The sequence below is a fragment of the Scomber scombrus genome, chromosome 13 (genome assembly GCF_963691925.1).
Source record: "Scomber scombrus chromosome 13, fScoSco1.1, whole genome shotgun sequence".
Lineage (NCBI taxonomy): Eukaryota > Metazoa > Chordata > Actinopteri > Scombriformes > Scombridae > Scomber > Scomber scombrus.
The window spans coordinates 5,006,521-5,028,990 of NC_084982.1; the positions used below are offsets into that span (position 1 = coordinate 5,006,521).

The window sequence follows — 22,470 nt, forward strand, 5'->3', positions numbered from 1 at the left end:
GGGTTGTGGGGGGGGGGGGTTCCAGTGATGTTTCTCCGCTCTTCCGTCGGGTCTCGTCTCCATTAACTTCTTTTTATTGAAGCCTCCCTCCTGCTTTTCAAATCAGCCCCCACAGGACTCTCTTCTGCGTTTTCAATTAAGACGGAGTGAGAGTGTACCTGACCACACCGCCACACACACACACACACACACGTTACACACACACACACACACACACACACACACACCTCACTGTGGCAGGGTCTCTGTATGACCGCTGCAGCTTTCGTGTGTGTTTTTCAATAGTGAGTTTAACTGACTGTGTGTATTCAGTTAAAGCTTCAGTCGGTTTCAAGCTTGAAGTTATGGATTGTGTCCAATTGCAAGTATTTGACATCAGCTGTACCACATGATTTAAACACCTTGAAGCATAAAAGGCAGCTGATGATTGAAGATATGAGATGAGCTGCTGCAGGTTCTGTGCTTTGACATAACTTTGGCTGTGATTTGTGTTGTATAAATAAAGATTGATTGATTGAAATCAATATTTTAAAAAAACATCTAAAGTCAACTAATATGTTATATTATTCTATTCAATTCAGTTCAATTCAAATAAGCTTTATTTGCATAATGATTACAAATAAATATACAATATGTAAATATCAACAAACATTAAATACAATGTAGTAAAAGGCTTTAAAAAAAAACAACATATTATCGATGTCATCTGAAAAAGGGTTAGGGTAGGGTAACTTTATTGATCCCACTAGGGGGGGAATTCAAAATTGACAACAGTATTCTTTAAAAGTGATAATAAAATAAAATAGTATATACAATAAACAATAAATATACAATACATTAGTGGGAGTGGGAGGTACTGGGAGCTGTGGTGTTGTACAGTCTGATGGCTGACATGAACTAATATAATAGTTCCATCTATCTAAACTGCATGGGTGTAATTGGGTGCTTTTGATCGGAGGGGGGGCACTAATTAAAACAGAAACAGAAAACAATGTTGTGAAGTCATTAGGATCAAATTGATTGACAGAGTCGTAGATATTAGGATGATAGAATAAAAGCACCTGTAAGATATGATAAAAAGTAAACCTGTGGGGTCTGTAGCTTTAGTTTCAGTTCTGCTGCTTTATTGTGAAAAACCTTTATGTAACGAAAAAACAGAGAGAAAGAAAGACATGGATGAAAAACAAACTTTCTGCCAATGGAATAAAGAAAGTGACAACATGATTTAACAGCAAAACAAACCACACTTCTAAATCAGTTCCATTCCTTCTCATATTTCACTTACTTCAATTGTCAGCAGCAGCTTTGCAATTTGCTTCATGGTTTTGGATGTATAGAACTCAGTGAGACATGTGAGAAACACAGATGAATGCAGTCAAACAACCATCATAACCACATCAAAGCACCGTGATGATCAGAGTGGTTTTACTGGGATTGAGAGCAGCAGCAGCAGCAGCAGCAGCAGCAGCAGCAGTGTTGGAAGCAGAAGCAGGTTGAAATGGTCGCTATCCAACAGAGTGGCTGTAGCTCGTTACTGCAGCTGGCTCTGGGACCACTGCAGTGCAGGCACGAGGAAACTGGTGTCTCCAAAATGGCAGCTGTCCATAAGTTAGCCTACACTACAGGGCCAAAAAGCTTGTGGACTGATGGTTAGCGCTGCACCCGTTCCCTTGTAATTACGGAGACCTCAGCTACATCCCGACACCTCTGGGATGATCTGGGACACAGACTGTGAGCCAGTTATCACCCAGCATCAGTGTCAAACCTCGCTGATGCTCTTGTGGCTGAATGGGAGCAAATTAACTGCAGCCGGGTTCCAAAATGTACTGGAAAGCCTGCAGCAGATTAATGCTCATGGGTTTGGAATAGCAATGTTCGAGCACATTCTGGTATCCACATACTTTTGTATTCTGTGCTTAACATTGTGTGTAAAGATGCTGATGCTGTTTGGGCTGCTGCAGCATCTCTCTGGAGTAATGCACATCTAATTGTATTGTAATATACTGAAAGTCAGGAGAAATGTAGCTGCTTCTAGCATTTTAACATGAGTTACATTATCCTGCAATAATACAAAGCTTGAGGATTTTGAAGACTTTAAATCAAACTCATTTTAGTTCAAGGGCTCCTGACAATACAACCTAATTTGATCTCAAGTGGGCTGGACCAGTAAAACTACTGCATAATAATGTACAAAAAATATATAATATATAACATATACTGTATATATTATAACTTTACAATAATGAACCATCCACTTACAAAGCAGATGAACAGTCTAAGATATCCTAACCCTTTATGAATAACTATATCCCAGCCAGCATGTCCATGTGGGCCCCATATGGGTTAAATGCAGGCTACGTGGGTACTGAGTAGGCATGGGCTTTTACTGGGCAAATTATACAGGTCCCACATGGTTTCAGTAACATTGGCCCCTAATGTGAAGCCCACATGGGCTGACTATATGAGCCCCATAAGGGCTGTAAGTGGGCTAAGCGGGCATGGGCATAAACAGGGCAAATTGTATGGGCCCCATATTGTTTCAGAAACATGATGAGCCCCACATGTGTAAATCACCCAGATGGGACCCACCTGAAACCCAGTCAGAACCCACTTGAAGCCCATATGGCCAAACAGAGGTGGGGCCACCATGGAAACTGCAGACAAAATTGAAGCCTTAAGGGGCCCACATGGACATGCTGGCTGGGATTTGGTAACTTCCGTAAACATCCAAAATAATTTCCCCATGCCTCTCTGTGAATTTGTAGAACCATGTGGAGTTTTCATACAAAGAGTTTTTTGTACATTTTTTACCCTAGACCGATGAGGAACCATATATGGTAACTTTATTGATCTTGGTTTGTAACATAAAAATGATTTTCTTTTTTTTTTTAAGTCAAAAAAGCAAAAAAGTCATGTAACATCCCCCAATAATTCTCTAGGATTGGAATTTAGAATTTCCAAGTAGTTCAATGAGTGCCCTACCTTTACAGGTAGAGGTGTGGTTACAGAAATTGCCCATGGTTGGCTTGGCCTGTGTGTGGTGGTGGGGCCCAATGTGATATCTTTTCATGGGAGCCAAAATCCCTGGCGGCCCCCCTGGCTTAACATGATTCGGTGAGGCCAACAAGACATGACAAATGATCAAATTCTATTAATACGACTTGATGTACTTCAGGCAAGTGTTAAAGCATCTGGTTTTGTGCTGTTGTAATTAGACGGCAGGATGTGTAAGTAGATGTTGTGACTCTGGAGACGCTGCTGCAGAAAGTCAAACAGCTCCAGCATTGTCACACAAACTGCACTTCAGTCTCTTAACAAAGCACCAAACACACACACACACACACACAGTCACTCTGCAGCGCTGACGCTCGCTCAGACATAAAGGCAGCAGCTCGCCGCCAATGGCATCCCGTTTGATATTGTACACACATGCCGGAGCACGAGGCATTACATATTCACACACATCAGTTAGAAGTCATTATGCTCTTCTCACTCTTACAAACACACACATCAGCATCAGCAAATTAGCTGAATAAAGAGCCTCTTTTTCCCCTTTTCTTTTGGAGTGGCTAATTAGCCATCAGAGCCCGCTGCGTGGAGAGAGCGAGATCCATCAAGAGCTGGAGCTTCAAAGAGCAGTTTACGGAAAGCCAAAGCGCTTTAATTAGGACCTATTTGTAGGAGAAAGTAAAAAGAAAAACATAATTTGAAGCCAAAAGCTGTATAATGTGGAGGGGGGAAAGTAAACACACACTAATGCACACAAAGATAAAGAGAGAACAGGAGCGAAAGGGATTAGACGTGAAGAGGTGATATCTACACGAGGATGTTTTATAGAGCGGTGTGAGAGGACACTGATTCCACACACTGAACATCAGTCATCTGCTGCGCTCAGTGAGGAGGCCGAGATAGATGTGGTTCCATGCAGCTGTTCCAATCAAAATGTCAGACATGCAGAATCTACACAGAAATGTGGCCAGATTTAATCAATTTACCTTTTTGGTAAGATAGACTGTTCATGTTCACAGTGCTCATGTTTGTTTAAAGGATCATACCAATATTTTTGCATATGCAACATCACCACTAAATGCCACTAAATCCTACACGCTGCTCCTTTAAGCAACCGTTAACAGTACCTTTTGGGAGTTTATGGCCACTTGTGTGCTCGTTATTCCACTGATTGACAGTTGCCAATGGTAACCAATGATAAATGTAAAACAAAAGAAGCTTGCAAACACAGATGAAAACAATGCAGGATTTTAGATATTTTAAATACTGGTTGAGGAAATGATTCATGAAGACGGAAACATCTGAAGGACACACACAGTTTGTTGGGGTAAGAAAAACACTCGACAGGGCAACTTTAAATGAATCATCACACTGCTGGCTTGTGTACATGCGCTTGTTTTGCATGTGTGCTAGTTTACATCGCAGCTGACAATAATAATAGACATATTGGCTGTATTTGCTTTTGTTGGTGAATATGTGGCTTCTGATGACAGCACAAATCTCAGTAATAAAAAAAAAGAACTATATCAAAAAACAAGATGCAGGGGGTTAAAAAAAGATGTGTCCTTTCCCGCTGAGGCCTTCAGGCATGGACGCAGTGCAGGAGCCACTCTGGTTTTTCCAATTGTTTGAATTTTTCCAGACTGACCAGCATGTGTGTGTGTGTGTGTGTGTGTGTGTGTGTGTGTGTGTGTGTGTGTGTGTGTGTGTGTGTGTGTGTGTGTGTGTCTGTGACGCGCACATACACAGTAATAGTATCCGCTTTGAAGTAAAAGGCTGTTGTGTTTTTCTGTACACTGTCATAGACGTTCACATTTACATCACATGATTCCCACCATGTGTCCCCCTAGCTTGTTTCTTTATGGATAAATAAGCATGAGCATAGAGTTATTTGAAAGTATTACAGAGTAAATATGTGTGTAGTCACTTTCAGCGGGGCGTTTTGGACTTCAGCACTGTGGTGTTTGCTGACTGTCATCTGGCAGTGAGATGGACAGTACATGTTTTTCAGTTTTCTTCACTACATTTGATGGGAGGAACATGCCAGACGCTTTGCTGTCACTGGTCTTTGTTTCCAGTTTTCCAGCTGGAAGTTATGATGATGATTGTGAAACAATGTGTCCTAGAATATCTACCAAAATCAGTTTCCAAACAACATTGAGGTGATGAAGGGGCCATGTGGCTGCACAGTCAAAATATATTTGGGTCAATGATGTGCTGCAACCCAGTGTCAATTGGTGTAACCAGTATTTTTTCATGAAAATCTGATTATATACAGGAAAATAAATGTAAACTAAAATGTGAAATAAATAGCAGCACAACACACATGGTTTTAATACATTTTACATCATTTGTCACAAATTATTTAGAAAAAATTGTATTGTAATATTTATCATTCTTTTGTGGTTACACCATTTGACATTTTCAGGAGCATTCAGTCTTACTTTTGGTAAAAGTTAAAGAAAAAGAAAAAAGTCATTTTAAATGACATAACACCAACAAAAAATACTAAATGTCATTCTAACAAACCTGATTAAAACTTAAAACTATTATTTAACATATTTTTGAATTTCTCATCTCAGCAACCCTTATTTGTCACTGGCCCTTTTTCTTTTTTTTAAAGGCCTGCTAATAACATTATAGTTGTTAGTGAGGACTGTGAGCCATGTTACACATTCTCATTCTGACCAGAGCTGATGTCATTCCTATCTGAATGCAATCACCACATGTGCAGCAAATCATTATTGGAATTTTTACTCTACAGAAACATGTAAATGGTTTAATCCCACCATTGTCCTAAAGGTTGGTGTGTTGGTAACTGTAATAACTGTATGCATGTAAACACAGACGGAGCATCTCCTGATGAATCCACTTCAGTCTGTTTGCTTAGCTCTGTCCTCGATGATCCTTTGTCTGTTAAAAGCTCTTAGCGCTCCCCATCCAGAGCCCTCTGCTCTGTGTATTCATTATTAATGGACCTCAGCAGGCTGAGAACACATGCACACACACACACACACTGGCAAGTAGCCCCTGCACATCACTGGTAGCTATTTTAGATGAGATATTAAATCAAACACTCAAAAACATGAAGGGAAAGAACGGTCATTGAGGATGCAGGAGGACAAGATGGAGCTTTTCTTTTGTTTTTGGCTTCAGCTACAGTCGCATAAATTAAAGTATATATCCACACAGACACACACACACACACACACACACATACAAAATTAGGTGATTCTACAAGAAAAGAAAAAGTAGATTGTATAGCTTTAATATAAAGTACAATATGCTGTATATTTTCACTCCAGCGATGACCTTGCATTTGGCCTTGACCTTGACCTCCAAACATAGCACCACTGAAATAAACACCAGTGAAGTGATGTTGATAGCAATTCTAGAAGCATTTGTTCCCATGACAGCTTATGTGAACAGTTTAATTGGTCTTTAGTGATGATGACTGATGTCCTGCACAGATTCAATAACTGTGGATAAAGCAGCAGGGTACAGAAGTATAACTACATGTGGTCAAATGGCTGCAAAGCCTTTGTCACGCTGTTTATATGGTTTCACTTGTTAAGAAACAAGTGTAACACAATTGATATAGTTCATTTGGCTGAAGTCCATGTATCTGGCTCAGTCCTCCTCTTACCTTCTGGCAACGTAACAGAAATCCAACATTAGTTATTTATGGTAATCAGATTTTGAAAGTAAACTGATGCATTTTTAACGAAATCCAGTTTGCCATTCACATCACAGCAACAGCATTTAAAGCTCTCCCATTGGTTGTTTCTCGCTGCAGCGGTCTCTTGAACTTTAGTTGACTCGTGCCCTAAAAATGTAACGTTCACAATCCTGTACCTTTGACTTTTTGTTAGTGAAGCAGATTTTTTTTCAGCTCAGTGCTGCACTGATTGTCCATCCAACTGTTGAAATTTCCCCAAAACAGTCTGTGTGTGTGTGTGTGTGTGTGTGTGTGTGTGTGTGTGTGTGTGTGTGTGTGTGTGTGTGTGTGTGTGTGTGTGTGTGTGTGTGTGTGTGTGTGTGTGTGTGTGTGTGTGTGTGTGTTATCCGATGTGACCTTTCTCCATATGGTGTGGGACTGAGCAGGGGGACAGGAGGTGAGCCCTACACATGCTATCAGTCTGAGCTGTTAGCCAACAGCCACTGACACACACACACACACACACACACACACACACACACGCACACAAACACACACACACACACTCACACACACACACACACACGCTGCAGGCTCTACATGTCATTGTTACCTGATATTCATGGTGTGTAGGAGAAACAGTGGAAGAGAAGGTCATACGTGTGATGTCAGAGGCGGTGCGTTCACTGCCGGCCGTGGGTTTGATTGCCGCTCGCTCCTCTCGCACAGCCTCGGGCTCTCACTTCCCTCTGTCCTCCCCGCCCACCTCCAACAATCCTCAGCATCCGTCCAGCCCCCGCCAGGAGACACACAGACCTTTCTATTTTTGATTTCTAGTCCAAGTACAAACAATGGTGCTATGTGCCTCCAGAAATCATTAATAGAGAGTGTATTTACTGTATTAGAGAGAACCAGTATTCATAGTATTCATGGTGTTGTAATATTGTCGGAGGATGATGAATAATTTATTTAAAACTTACAATACCGACATGTAATTCCTGGAAAGGAAACTTTTTGAAATGGTTAAAATTTTTGTGGCAAATCTTTTATTTCGTTTCCTGCGAACACCAGCAACAATAAGACTTGAGAATCCTTCAGGATTAACTAACCCCAAAGCCTACATTCAGGGAAAAACGTGCATTAATTATACATATCAATATACTCCTCATGATGACCTTTACCTCTTCAGAGTCTGAAATCCGTTGTCGTGGGACACTAATCAAATATAATTAACTTGTGGCTTCCAGTGCTGTTTCCCAGTATAGACAGCCATGGCCGAGTTGCCCAGAACTACACTGACCTTTGTATTTAAACTTGTGAAAGAAAATATAAAGGATTCTGGTTTGTTTTGTCCGTTCTGGGCTACTGTAGAAACATGGAGGTGCAACGTGGTGGCGTCCGTTGAAGAGGACCCACTCCTTATGTAGATAGAAAGTGGCAAAAACACAACCAATCTTATTTTCAGGTGATTATACACTGATTAAAACATACTCATGCATATTATAATTAATTTCTGCTAAGTCTGTTCACTAGATGCTACTAAATTCTACACATTGCATCTTTAAGTACTGAGTGACGTGTTTACAAGTGCTCATATACAGGTAGGATTTAGTCTCTGGCAAAAAGATAGTGAATGAATCTTGAGTTTAGAATATTATATCACAAGTATGCGTTCCCAAGGTCAAGAATAAATCTCCATGCTCAACTATTGTTGCTATGGTTACTTTCAATTTCAGACAGCTCCCACACTTTACAGCAGTGGACAGTGTACACTTAACCAATCCTACAAAAATATTTCCATGACATGTTTAAATGGATATAATGTCATTTAAACCCCTGATTGATAAGATTTTGCCATCTATTCACAAACCTAATGGTGCCAACCTGCTCATCAGGAGGAAACTAACCATTCATACACATTCACACACCGTTGGCACAGTAAAAGGAGCAATTTGGGGTTAAGTATCGTGCCCAAGGACTGGAGAAGACTGGAGAAGCCGGAAATCGAACCGCCAATCTTCCAATCGGTGGACGACCGCTCTTCCTCCTGAGCAACAGCCACCCCATAGACTTATACCATTGTAGTATCTATTGTAAGCCCCAGATCTGGGTAACATACTATATATGCACAGTACCACGAGGACCAAAGAACTTTATCTAAATCATTTAAAGTGTTTAGTAACATTTCTTTGTGTTTTGTAGTACATTCTCACCAGATGGAGCTGCCCATTGCTGTGAGTGATCAATAAACAGTATAGTCATCAATCCACAATCCAAACAGTCTCCATATAACCTGATGGCTATTTGCTGATCTCCAGTATTGGTTTCCAAAAGCATTAGCAGTGACTGATCTAATTTAAATAGAGATATAATAGCCCCCTTTTGCATGCTTGAATAGATATTGTATTACACACAGCAATTACTGAAAGGTATACCAATGCTAACAAATCATAGCAACAATCTGGACAAAAGGCTAACCAGAAGGTTCTCCTCACAGCACGAGTATCAGCGTTATAAAAGACATCGTTCCTGTTCGTCATCTTTGCTTCTCTACATAAATGCTTATCATTTTCAAGTTTCCTTATGAAGCAGTGTACACCCCCCCCCCCCCCCCCCCCATTCCCCCTCTTTTATATTCACATGCAAATGAACGTCCATAAGAAAGAAAAAAATTCTGTTAAAGGGAAGAAGAAAGGGAGAAAAAAAAAAGAGGGAGAGGGAAGTTCAGCTTATCACCACTCAACAGATGTTCAGACTAAACGTGTGGGTTTGTCTGTCTCGTCACTGAGGCTGAGCAGAGTAAAGCTTCCAGCGCTGGCCAGACTGAATGGACGGAGTCAACCAGCTGCAGCTAAGACAAAATATTTCTATAGCGGCTGTAATTTGCTCCAATGACAGAGGTGGAAAGTGCCAGAGGATCAGGATGAGAACCTTCAGCTGCCAGAGGCCTTTGGCCAAATGGAAGAAATTCATTTTCCAAGTAGATACAGTGAAGCTGCAGAAAAGTGTTGGAGCCAGACAGGATAAGTAAGTAGTGAGTAGCAGTTAGACACAGTAGTTAGACACAGTATACTGTCCTGCTGTCTTTACACAAAAAGACAGTCTCTTATACAGTATAGGACTGTAGCAGGATTTAGATCACTGCTTGACTCTACACGAACATTATGATGTAGGAATTGCATACTCCATTGTTGGTCAGATGTGTGATCAGCCTTGTCATAAATGAAAACACAGCGTTATCTGGCTTAACCATGACTATAAGAATGTTAATGCATTCAAATACGGGATGCCCTGGTGGCCTAGTGAGTGATTTAACATGCTGACCGCATAATCGGTTCAAGTCCTTTAAGCATGTCATCCCCCTTCTTCCTCCCCTCATTTCCTATAAGCTCTCCACTGTCTTAAAAGCCTAAAACATGATTTTGAATATGATGTATTAAAAGTTTCATCATGTAAATACTTATACTGATGTGTAATTGCTGTTATGTTAAACCAATGAAACAGGGACATGACATAGAAACATTTTCTGCCTTTTAGCGAGCTTTGAAGGCATTTGATTGTATGGCTTTTTCAGTTTATGCCATCATTTTCATTTTTATTTTTTAAAGCTGTGTAAACTGTCATCAATCATTCATGAAGGCCACGTGTCCTACTTTCCCTGTGGACTGAGGCAGAGAGAATTTTGATCGAAAAAACAGTGTTGCAGGCTTGTAAGATCGAAGCAGGATCAAGATAGAATGAACAGTCCCATGTAGACCCCCAAAGTGTGGTTGATAGTTCGGATGAGGGGGACAGATATAGTAAAAATACTGTATTTCCTCTTATTGTTGCCGGGGCCTTTGTTTACCTCAGCTGCAGAGGGTACCAGGCCTTTATTGGGAGCAGGCTTATAATCAAGAGAAGCCTTTATTTCTAATTCCCTCTGTTTGATAAGTGTATATGCTCATATTTTAGCATGGAGCCATTTGCTCCTTTAATTTATTTTTTGCATTACCTACTCCAACATAAGGAACAATTATTCCAGCGCTTCAGTTCTACCTGGAAGGTTTTGGTACTTAGCTGTAGCATGCAGGTAGCATGCTCATAGATGTATGCTCACCAGCTTAGCCAAATTACCCTGGTTACCCCGGTTACCTGTGCTCATGCAGTGTTGCTGTCGACTTTGTTATTAAAATATGCTCCGTAATCCCCTTATTTAAACAACATCATGTCTCCTTCATCCCCTTCCCCTGTCTGTGACTGTTGCCTACAGGACTATATATGTACTCATAGAACTGTAGTTAAATCCAGGTAACTACTATTTATGCTTAAGTGGCCTTTATTTGTTTGTCATTATCACAGACCCAGCTTTTAATTGACTACCATCTTTTATTTGAGAAAAAAAGTTTGGTGAGGAGAGGTGTAGCCATGAGGTTAGAAATGTAGGTTAGTGAGTGAAAGGTTTTTGGCTCAAGTCCTTAGAGGTGATTTGGCAGCTACCCTTGACCAAAGCACTGAAAACCAGCAGACCGACAACTGTGGCGATGCCGCTCTGATGCCAAAATCTTGAAAAAAATGCACAGATGTCTCTGTTATCTCTGTAACCGGCTGGCTTATTTCATTATTTCATTTTTGCCTTGTTTCCCTCTTTTTTTCTTTCTTCTGTCATTCCCTTTTGTTTCTTTATTTGACTTTCCCTCCGTCATTTTGCTCTACTTCCTTCCTGTATTTTGCAATAAAACTTCCATGGCTGGTTGATTTGGGTGTGCAGAGGGAAACAGGAAAGGCTTCCACAGTTCAGGGCTCCAGAGAGCTCAGCCAGGCAGCAGCAATCAATCACAGACTAAATCCCTCCTCTCTCAGGACTGCTGTGTGCCAGGTGACATGGTCAACAGCTGTAGAGAAATACTGCATAAAGCCTACAGTGGGTATTTGAATTCAAATAGACTAGTAAACACAGCCGCTGAAGTCTGTGGTTAGAACAAAACCGCCAAATATATATATATGTGTATGGAGTCAAGACTCTCCTTACCAGAAAAACTATACTATTTGTAATAGTTCAGACACTTAGACCAACCCCTGTTTGTGTTTTATTAACAACCTCTTGCCCTAATGACCTTTCAGTAGCAAAACCAAAAGGATTAGGACATTGTTATGTTGTTAGAGATCAGGGTGGATGGAGAAGTAGCTTTATTCGCCAGAACTTAACCAGACGTTAACCATAGACGTGGCAGATCAGAAGAGACTAGAACAGTCATATAGGTCATAACGGAAAGCACAGAAAGACGTGTATGAGTACTCCTTTTTGTAAGATTCCACTGATTACTGTTTCAATTGGAGACAGGGTTAAGAGAGGTCACTGTTTATTGCAAATGGTTGCTCAATTAGATTTGGCAGAAAGGGCTCTGGTCTTTGAGTGAGTTCTAGAAAGAAGAACATTGGATCTTAGCAAATCCAACAACAGCAGATCTTGACACATCAACACATGAGGGGGTTTCAAGATGGAGCCGTGGCAGTATAAAGAGTTGGCATGAACGTATCAGCAGATTGATAGTAACCCTGGTTAGATTATAAAGGCTATCCAGTAGTCAAATGGCTGACGTATCAATGAGCCGTGTTTAAAACAGTGATGACCGATCAGCTCCAGGGTTCTGTCTGAAATAACACAACTGTCTATGTGCTGTGATAAGGCCAGTTAAACCTGGCAGTTACACAAAAAGTGATCGAGCAGGTGTAAAGTATATGATTACTATGATTATTTTTATTGACACATTCATACTACTATATAAACCACTCAAAAATCAATGTCCACAACCCAATCTTAGGCTCACACACATACACACCAGGAGAGAGGGATACAAGGAACTAAGAGTAGTTAATCTTTCTAAACAGCGTGTCAAGGAACCCCAATATGGACATTTTTAAATTATTTAGTTGCAGTTTCTTCATGTGAATATCCAAAACAAGTTCATGCAATCAGTTTCTGAAGCACAGTGGAGTTGGTGTCTTCCAGTCTTCGAGAATACTTTTTGTATTGTGATATATTGATCTTATGATGGCTATGGGCTTGATGTATTGCTATTGTGCTCTATAGGTCCTATATGTCGATAGATTTTTGTATGTGTGTATATATACATATCATTATCAATATATATTTTCTGTTTTTGTTCATCATACATAATTCTTCCTTTTGGTTTATAGTATACACTAATATGTGTTGGATTATCTTCTTTACACTTTTATGTACACCTGTAAATATGGAATGGAATTAACATATATCATGTGACTATCATGTGACCTGAGCCTTGACCTATTTCAGACGGAGACTATAGTGTGCTCAAAATGTCACCCTTGATATCCCATCAAGCTACATCTGCATTAGGAGCTACACTTTGCAGCCTTTCTTCTGTCTTTTACGGATTGGGTTCTTTGGTCCAGCACCTAATTTAAAATGTAGACAGTCAGACAGACCGCGTCTATCACACCATTTTTGCGAGTACCATGCCCATTAACACAGCTGTTCAAATGTATGAAAGGAGAGTTAAAGAGTCCTCTGAGCATCCAAAGAGTGCCAAGTCCCTGTCAGGAGATATGATTTGTTTTCTAACTCTGCGTCCTTGTGTGTCCTTTTCTTGCAGACATGTCTAGAGTTGGAGCGGTATCTACAAACGGAGCCCAAGCGTCTGTCAGAGCTGTTTGATGAGGAGCTGGACTGTCTCTTAACGCCGGCCTTCATGCAGGGTGGTGACAGTGACGAGGACCTGATGGACCCCCTTCTCCCCAGCTTGCCTGACCAGCCCAGCCCGCCTCCACTACTGGTAACCCTCCCCAAGGTCCAGGCCAAAATCCTCCAGATGCCCAACCACAGCAAGACCCAAGCAGAAGCAGGAACCGAAACACTCACGACGAAGGAGCCAGTTCTCGGAGGGGTCAGTGCCGCACAGCTTAGCGCCGCCGTCACATCCCTAACACCGCCGTCATCGCCAGAGCTCGGCCGCCACCTTATCAAACCCACACAAACGCTGACTGCGACAGCAGATGGCACACTAACACTCAAACTGGTGGCGAAGAAGGTAGGGTTAGGGGCGGCTAAATTGGTGGCAGCACGAGCGTTACCGTCCCCACCGAGCCGAGGAGGAGCCCTCAGTGACAGCGAGCAGGGAGGAGGAGGAAATGTGGTTGGAGATGTACCAGAGAACAAGAAGAGAGTCCACCGGTGCCAGTTTAACGGCTGCAGGAAGGTTTACACCAAGAGCTCCCATCTGAAGGCACATCAGAGGACCCATACAGGTAAGAAAACATATACCATTATCTTCATTACAATGAGCGTCTCCATAAATACTTTAGGTTGAAATGCATACTTACAACTGTAATTTAAGGGTATTTACATCCATATTTAGTGAGTAGTGTTGGACTAGTAGCCCTTTTCATACAAACATCAACTTTAGTGAAATGATCTTAAACATGCAAATAATGATACCAGAGATGTTTTTTCCAAATACTAGCCAAGTCAATCACATGACCTCAATCCAACTGATGCCAAAATGCCCCAAAGTTAGAAGCACAACCCTCATACAATGATATAAAAGCAGAAGGCTAAAAATGGTGTGTTTGGGTTAATGTAAGATTTATTCTAGGGAGGAATGGAAATTAAAGCAAGTAAAAAGTCTTTACTTTGATTTGTGTTTTCATTGATTCTTAATGACTTACAGTAGTGTCCCCCACAATAATTTGTGGTAGGCCAACCAACCGTTATATATGGTGATCATATTTAAGGTTGTGTTAACTTACCCATTTAACTTCTGTCCTCTAAAATTTGTGGACTATGTAAAAAATGGTTGAGGAGTAATATTTTGAATCCAGTTGAGGGACAGAGCCAACTCAACTAAACACTAATCCCTGAGAATACATTCTGACTGTTAACAATGCTGTGTTTTAAAACGTGGAGCTCTGATGAGCAAGGCTAAACAAGATGCACATAAACCAAAATATACTTTTCCTCATGAAATGCTCATGAAAAGATCTGATGTTGGTCATTTTTAGTAGTAGGGGATTATGTCTTCTCTTCTCCTCCTTCTTCTTCTTTTTCCTCTCAGATTATTCTCCAGATTTATTAATTTCCTCATGAGTCTTTGTACCAGCTCAGTGCCAAAAGGCCCTGCCTCAGTAATTGCCTGATGATTGATAGACTGGTAGTAAATGACTGTACAAATTCAGCCGTGTCCAACTGGGTCTGACATGCAGCTTTAGCTGCTAACTACAGCTGCCTTCTCAGTGACCCTCAGACAGAGCACGCACCAGGCTAATGTGTCCAGAGGCTGTTAGCTGTGAGCTCAGCATGGGGGTTGAAGCAGACACACAAGAAAGGATGAATATGACTGATACTGAGGTTATAATGAATTGAGTTCAAACTGCAAAAAGTAACCTGAACTCAGCCTGAAAGTTTACATCTGTCATGGTAAGAAGTTTAGTCGATATGGACCAGCCTGTTATATTTTTCTGGATGAGTTATTGCTCGTAACACATGGAAACAAGAGATTTCTATCAATTCCACAGTTAAGTCTGTAGACCAAACAGAGGAAGATCTTTGTTGTGTGTAAAGTCTTGAGTCATGCACTGATAAACAAACTATTCATAATTTTTTTCAATTTCGCACAGTGACAAGAATTGGGGCAAAGAAAAAGTTGAAACTGCTCCAACTTTTCAGCAGATTTTATCTGTAAACCGACCAAAGCAGTGTACAGAGCAGAGAAATTCTAGAGATTGAAGCCTTATCATGTGTGAACACACCACACAACAGTAATATCAGGAGGGATTTTACTACTGTGACTGATGTTAGTTGGCCTAGTGCTAAAAACCAAGTCAGGCAAAGTAACGTCAATTCACAGCAGGTCCGACCAGGAGACTTGAAAACTTTGAATTCCTCAAAAACCGAGCAACCATTGGTTAACAACTTTTACCTTGTTAAAATAGCTAGTTAAAACAACCCGTATCTAAAAGTGCAGCATAAAAAGTGGTTTTAAAAATGGATAATAAACGTTGTTTGACAGAGCTCCTGGCAGGCATCACAACGCATACTGTACATATGCGCAATTTAGAACCTGAAAGTATAAAGACAATGTGCAGTTGCTACAGTGCGACCACCAGGTTTAGCATCAGAAAGGAGTACGTCATTCACATTACAAAGTAATCTAATAGAAGCATGTGCTGGCGTGTATTTGATTGGCCAAGGCAGGGTCACCTGCGTTTTTTGTGCTGCTGTATCAGCAGGGCTTCAATCAGTGGTCTGATTGAAATGAATGATGGGGCTTAAGAGTCATTTAGTTTAGGTGGTATCCATAGACCTGATTCATTGGTACAGACTTTATGAATTGTCTGCATGAAAATATATTTAACACTTGCTGTTTTGATAATATTTTTGAAGTGACAGGAACCAGTGTGCCACAGATTTGTAGGTTCTTAGACATCCACTTATCTTTTTCTAAGTGGAAATACCTGCTGGATTGGACGTCTTGTAGCCTGGGAAACTGAGGCTGAACATCACTTATCAGCAGCATGAGGCATGTGCAAGCTTGTACAACCTCCAGGTAGCATTATTCTACTTTGGCTTGAACCACAGCATCATTTACAGTATAGAGTGCTTCATGGCCTCCAGTTGTCATCATCCAGTGATAGCAGTTTCCTTGGTGTTCACCGGGATTACAATACATAGCCTGCAGGGCCCCACTGTATTAATACTGGCAACCTTGGCATCATTATCCAGCGTGTTACAGGCTTATATGATCCCAGCGACCATTGCGTGGCTTTAAGTATAGCATTACACTCCAGGGCAGTACCTAGCATAGCTGGGGGAACCTGTAGCTGTAACTTTATTATAGCTAATCCAGGATGGTGCAGCTGGTGTTCTGATAGCCGCCATAGCTGCTGTATCTTTAATCTTCTGATGAGTCTACGGTCAAGTCATGCCAACCAACAATGAGTTTTTTAAAGACAGATTTATTCACTGAGGAAAAAACAAGACGCCCTGCAGCTTCTTCACTCCGTGTGTGTATGTGTGGTATAAATGTGGGGGCGGTTTATTCCCTCCCAGTGTGTTCATTACAAGCGCAGCACTGTGGTTTAATTAGCTTAATCCTCTTTTTGGGTTATTATGACCATAAATCATTGAACATACATGTAGGGAGGGATTAACGTAGCAGAGACTACAGGGAGGAGCAGCTGCAGAAAGCCTGCACAGCATCAGTACACTTACTGTCACATAGTGCACACCAGAGGCCATTAGAAACATCATTATATGGAGGTCTGTCAGGAGTATACTGTACATGTGCTGCAATTTCACATAATGCTGTTAATGGTATTCCTAAATTCATATCCAAAACAGTTGCTCTGAACTACAGAAGTGCTGAATTGCTTCAATTAGCGATGAGTCGTTACATTATTAAATGTACAAATTAATTCAGCAAATCTCCAAATAATTCAGGCGGAGCTGTTCTGACTCTGAGCCAGTGTTTTTCTCTCTCTTGGATCTCTAACAACTGTTAGAATTACCAATACTTGTATCCTGGTTGTTATTCAAGCAGCAGCCCCCCACCCCCACCCAAAAAAAACCCACTTATAACTGCAGACTTGGCACCTGTGGTAGCAGAGGAGATGAGCGGTTTTGGAAGGAGTGTTTGTCTTTCAAAAGTCTTTAGTGCACTTAATGAAATTTTTTGGGAGGGGGCATCATCTCAGTGTGTGGGCACATTTTCTACAACTGCCAGTGTACCTGATACAATATTTGGATGTGCATATGCTGCATTGCAGCACACAGGAGTACTCCCAGCATTTTGGAGAATGCACATAACCGCTGTGAGATGATGATGTGCCTCCAGGGCAGACATAAAACAGAGACAAGGTTATCATATTGTAGATTGGCACAAAGACTGGAGGCAGAGGGACATTGTCAGTCTGGCTTTGTCAAAAGTACCAAAAACTACACACCCTCCAACAACTTTACTGATTCACTGATGTGTGATACATGAACAGAAGTCATAGATGCGGTTCAGAAATAAAAGAAGAAAAAGTCACATATATTTTGTTTCCTTATAGGGTATTTTTTTTGCCGATTGTTATCTACAGTATGTAGAACTGCATTGAAGAATTGAAAACATCTACATTAAAACCCCCTTAAGTGCAAATGTCTTTGTTAAAGTAACACCTACATTTCCAATGTCAGTATTTTAAGGCAATATTTCAGACCTATGATATATGACATTTAATATAAAAAAACAAACATTAATATCTTTTGGGGGTAGTCCAAATTAGTTATTTACAATCCATTTATCTTGCATCTTTCACACTTCTGTATTGTATGTTGTAAAGGATGTAATTATAAATTGTTACATTCTACTAAATGGTCAAAATATATACATTAAATAGATTTATTTTTTAAAGTACTACAAATCATACTATACATTTTTGATGATTATTTTTGAATGCAGGCTATATGGTTTCCTCCCATTGCAGTCAGTGATTTCCATTCATTTCAATTAATGAATGAGAACATCCATTTACAGACACTTAACAATCCAGTTTTATTTGAGTTATGTCATTTACAGTCTGCAGCAGCATCCAGTCTGCTTAAAGTTTTGTTAGTGTTATATTATCATTGCATGGTAAAGTAGAGTGCTGTGTGGGATGAACTCACAGTCATAACACTGATGCAGACTTGATGTTTAATGGTTCATGCAACTGAAGCAAGTTTCAAGTGCTAATTGATTTTGGAGACAAAATTTACAATATTTCACACACAGTTTGTACTTAATGGGCTGAAACATGAAAAATCAGTGGCACAGTTACTGCTGGTTGAGTTTGACTTTCCAAGACCTCAGCCCCACCCCCACCCTCTGTGGTACCTCGTGGATTCAAGAAAAACCCTGCTCTAACCCCAGACCTCTGCACACATATAACTATATACCTCTACACCCACAGAATCCAACCTACAACCTGCTCTCTATCTGTCTCTCGCTCTCTCTCTTTCTGTCTTCCACTTGCTCATTCAGTTTGGGTTGCCAAGCAACTGCATCACACTCTTCCATAATTGGTTGGTGGCTGGTGGATTGTCCATGCCTGTTAATGTCTCTCTCTCCCTCTCTCTCTCTCTCTTTCTCTCTCTCTCACCCACCACCCCTCACCCACCCTCCACCACCCCCTTCTCTCTTTCTCTCAGTTGCTAGGTGACTTTATCACGCATCCTTGCCTTGCCGTGCTATAATTGGCTGGCGTCATGGTTGCTGTGGCGTCAGGCCCGAACTGGCCTAGCTTCATTCCACTAACAGTGTGTGTGTGTGTGTGTGTGTGTGTGTGTGTGTGTGTGTGTGTGTGTGTGTGTGTGTGTGTGTGTGTAAGAGAGAGAGAGAGACAGAGAGAGCATGTGTGTTTGAGCATGTATATGTGTGTATGTGTGTTTGAGGGGGGTCCTATTGAAGGAAGATAGGGTGCTCTGGCCAATTACAGAAGACGGGTGTGAAACAGCCGCCTGTCTGGCACCTGCGGCTCCCACTCATACCCCATATCACACACACACACACACACAGGTTGAGAGTGTAGCGTTTCTCCAACAGGCCTAGACGATAAGCTGCCAAGTGGTTCACTATTGTATGTTGAAAATATGGGTCCTGTATGTGGTCCTGAGTGTGGAGGACTCTGTGGAGTGAATAGGAGGATTCACACATACAGAGTCAACATGGATGATATGTGTTTCGTTATTAAACTAGAAGTAATCTCTTCTAGTGTCATTCCTCACAGCTGTACCAGAGGATTGTGGGCCCGTATAAAAAAGTGGGCAGAACTTCTCGTCATACCTTCCGAGTAGAGTGGAAGTGTGTAGCTTGTCTCTTTGAGCAAAGGAAATGCAACTGGGGAAGTGATTGTAATGACTGGCTTTCTTGGTCTCTCTTTTAACCACTGAGGAGATATTACAGTCTTGAATCTTGGCCATTGGAGCCCAACCAATATAGCAAGTTGATTTTATCAATCAGTACTGGCTGGTCATAGTTATGTTGGAACTGGCATGTACAGATATGTATGCAGATAAGCAAAAAAAAAAAAAAAAGTTTCATCACCAGAAATTTATGTTGAACTTTTTTTGTCTTCTATATGATGGTGGTTGTGTCTCAGGAGGTAGAGTGGGTCGTAAACCAATCAGAAGATTGGCAGTTTGATTCTTGGCTCCTCCAGTCCACATGTCAATGTGTCTTTGGGCAAGATACTTAACCCCAAATTGCTCCCAATGACTGCGCCAACAGTGTGTGAATTGTTAGTTTCCATCTGATGAGCAGGTTGGCACCCTGTGTGGTAGCTCCTGTCATCAGTGTATGAATGTGTTGAATGGGTGAATGTGACATGTTGTGTAAAAGCACTTTGAGTGGTCAAAAAGAGTAGAAAAAGAGCTATATAAGTACAGTTCATTTACCATTTATTATTCAATTATATTTGCAGGGGGTGAAATTGGGGGTACATTTGCAAATAACCTTCCTTGTTTTCTTTTGTACTTATCTAATAAATCTATGTGTTGATCATAAAACAAGGAAATGAGTAACGGCAGTTCTCCAAAACAGTAAAGTATCCTTTCTTAGACATATCTATATCAAAAAATGTTTGCTATGTGTCCCCATTCTGTTTATTTAAAGGAAGAACAGAATAGAAGACTTTCACTTTCAAGCCGCATGTTGTAATCAGGTTCACAAATACTTTCCCCAGCAAGTTCCTGAAGTCCCTCCTGTGGGATCTCTGACACATGCTGGGAGATGTAGTCCCTCTTGTACCAGCTTGTCCTGGATCTCCTCCAGGTTTTCCACCAAGTCTAAACCGTCTGGTCTTCCAAACCTTCTTTGTCACCCGATGTGCCTCTGGCTGACTTGCACTGGAAGCTCACTTGCAGTTGCATTCTCATTTTTGTCGGTGTAACCACAAAGCTTTTTGGTATCAAGATTGCTTCCATCATTAACATGACCTGATACAAAGGTACAATTCTTTTTACCACCTCATCAGGCTTTCACAGGCTTTTCACTTTCTTGGATGAGACTTTGACATGATGCCAGAGTCTAAAACTCTCTGGGTGTGTTGTTCTTGAATAGTATCAAATTTAATATTGTTTTACATTCGGTAAAATGATGAGGGGCTTACAGAAGGAGCTTGAGTATGGACAGAAAACCCCCAGGAACATCAGCTTTTCATAAAGACTGATTAAAGTAACCCTCAATGACAAAGCCTACTAAATTACAGACAGCAGCAGAAGCTACAGTACCTAGGCGATTTCTCAGGGCCCAGGACGATTGAACTCTGATCTTGTCCACAATCAGGTCTACTGTGCAGGGGCTGGCAGAGGAAAGCCTATCACCAGAAACGCACAATGACGGCAAGAGCAAGAAAATCCAGATCTCTGTTGTGGAAATCAGCAACCGACTGCATGAGATTTGACTGGAGAATTTGAATATGTAAATCCAGGAGAGCACACAGCTCGTGACCTGGAATTCATTTAGTCCGAGAACAAGTGCGTCACCCTGCAGTCACGTTGTGTCTGTGGATGAAAGGTGACTCCCATCAAAGAGAGACAGGAATTGAGGGTGGTGGAAATGAAAGGGAAGAGGGCATCATTCACAGTTGGAGCTTCCTGTAAGCTCATCATCTTTTACTTGTTGTTGCATCACCTTGCTCTCGGTGGCACTCTGGAACTCTTAGATATTAGTCCATCTGAAGGTGTGTCTTTCTACTGGTTGGGTTATTCTGGTGTGATGTTTCACGAGGGTTGATTTAAGTGCAGAAAAGCAATCTCACAAGTATTCATCTTCTTGGATTGTGATTGAGAAGCCTTGCAGTATGGTTGGAGACTTAACAGCGAGAAGAGTGAGAAAAAGTAGGACGATACATCCGTAGGTGCTGTATGTCGCCATAGAAATGATGTTCAAACTTTGTTCAAACTTAAAAGTCATCGGGTGTGTGTTTCCTTCAATAAAAATGGTGGAGCTAGATCACATAATTAAAAAACATTGGTTTTCACAATTTATGCTGAGGGCGCCATTCATGGATGCCGAATTATGTTTTAAAATGGGGTAGCAAACTCAGAAAGATACATCATTGGCTGCGGGGAGTCTCGGGGTCCTGCCATAGAAAAAATGTGATTAAAAACAAATTTTCTTGCAATTTCTTCATCAACTGACCTCTTGGATTAAGTCAAGAAACTGCCATCTGCACTAGTCTAGATGAGGGTGCTCTGAAAACCAAGAATGCATTAACAACAGTTTATAATTGGGTGCATCAGGACAGGAAATGATTATTAGAAGGAAAATTCAATTTAAAATTATATTTATAAGAACATGTAGTGTAAAACGGTAGAAGGCCATTTTGAAGGACAAACACAGTATATAAATTCAATAACCTTACAACACATCACAATATGATTTAAAGCTGGTTAAACAATGTTAAACCTGAGGGTCGCTATTCTCAATACCCGCAAGGTCACCCTAACCCTTTTTTACATAGGCTCTAGTAGTAGCTATTGTCAATAGCACCACTAGCAGATGTAGTTGTAATGTATTACAGGAGCAAAGAATCATAAACTTAAAAAGCAGATAATTTAACCTTCATTATCTCAAATCAAGGACTATTTAAATGCACAACTGACAACTGAAGGTGACTTTTGCTCCTCTAGACTTTAAAGGGGCCATTTTAGACAAGGACCAAACATTACTGTGAAACACCCCCTTAAAGTAACCTTGTGTCTCTATGTGAGAAAATGAGAGAATACAGTAATCATAATAATGAAAGCAGAGTGCAGAGCG

At 40.9% G+C, this 22,470-nt stretch overlaps 1 protein-coding gene across 1 annotated transcript in view; it reads left to right on the plus strand.

Annotated features, from left to right (window-relative positions):
- The window catches only part of klf7b (Kruppel like factor 7b), a 68,538-nt gene that overhangs the window by 35,430 nt on the left and 10,638 nt on the right, over positions 1-22,470 (plus strand). The window contains exon 2 of the mRNA XM_062431976.1: positions 13,285-13,936. Coding sequence (XP_062287960.1) covers positions 13,285-13,936 — 652 coding nt within the window. The remainder of the gene's footprint in view (positions 1-13,284; positions 13,937-22,470) is intronic.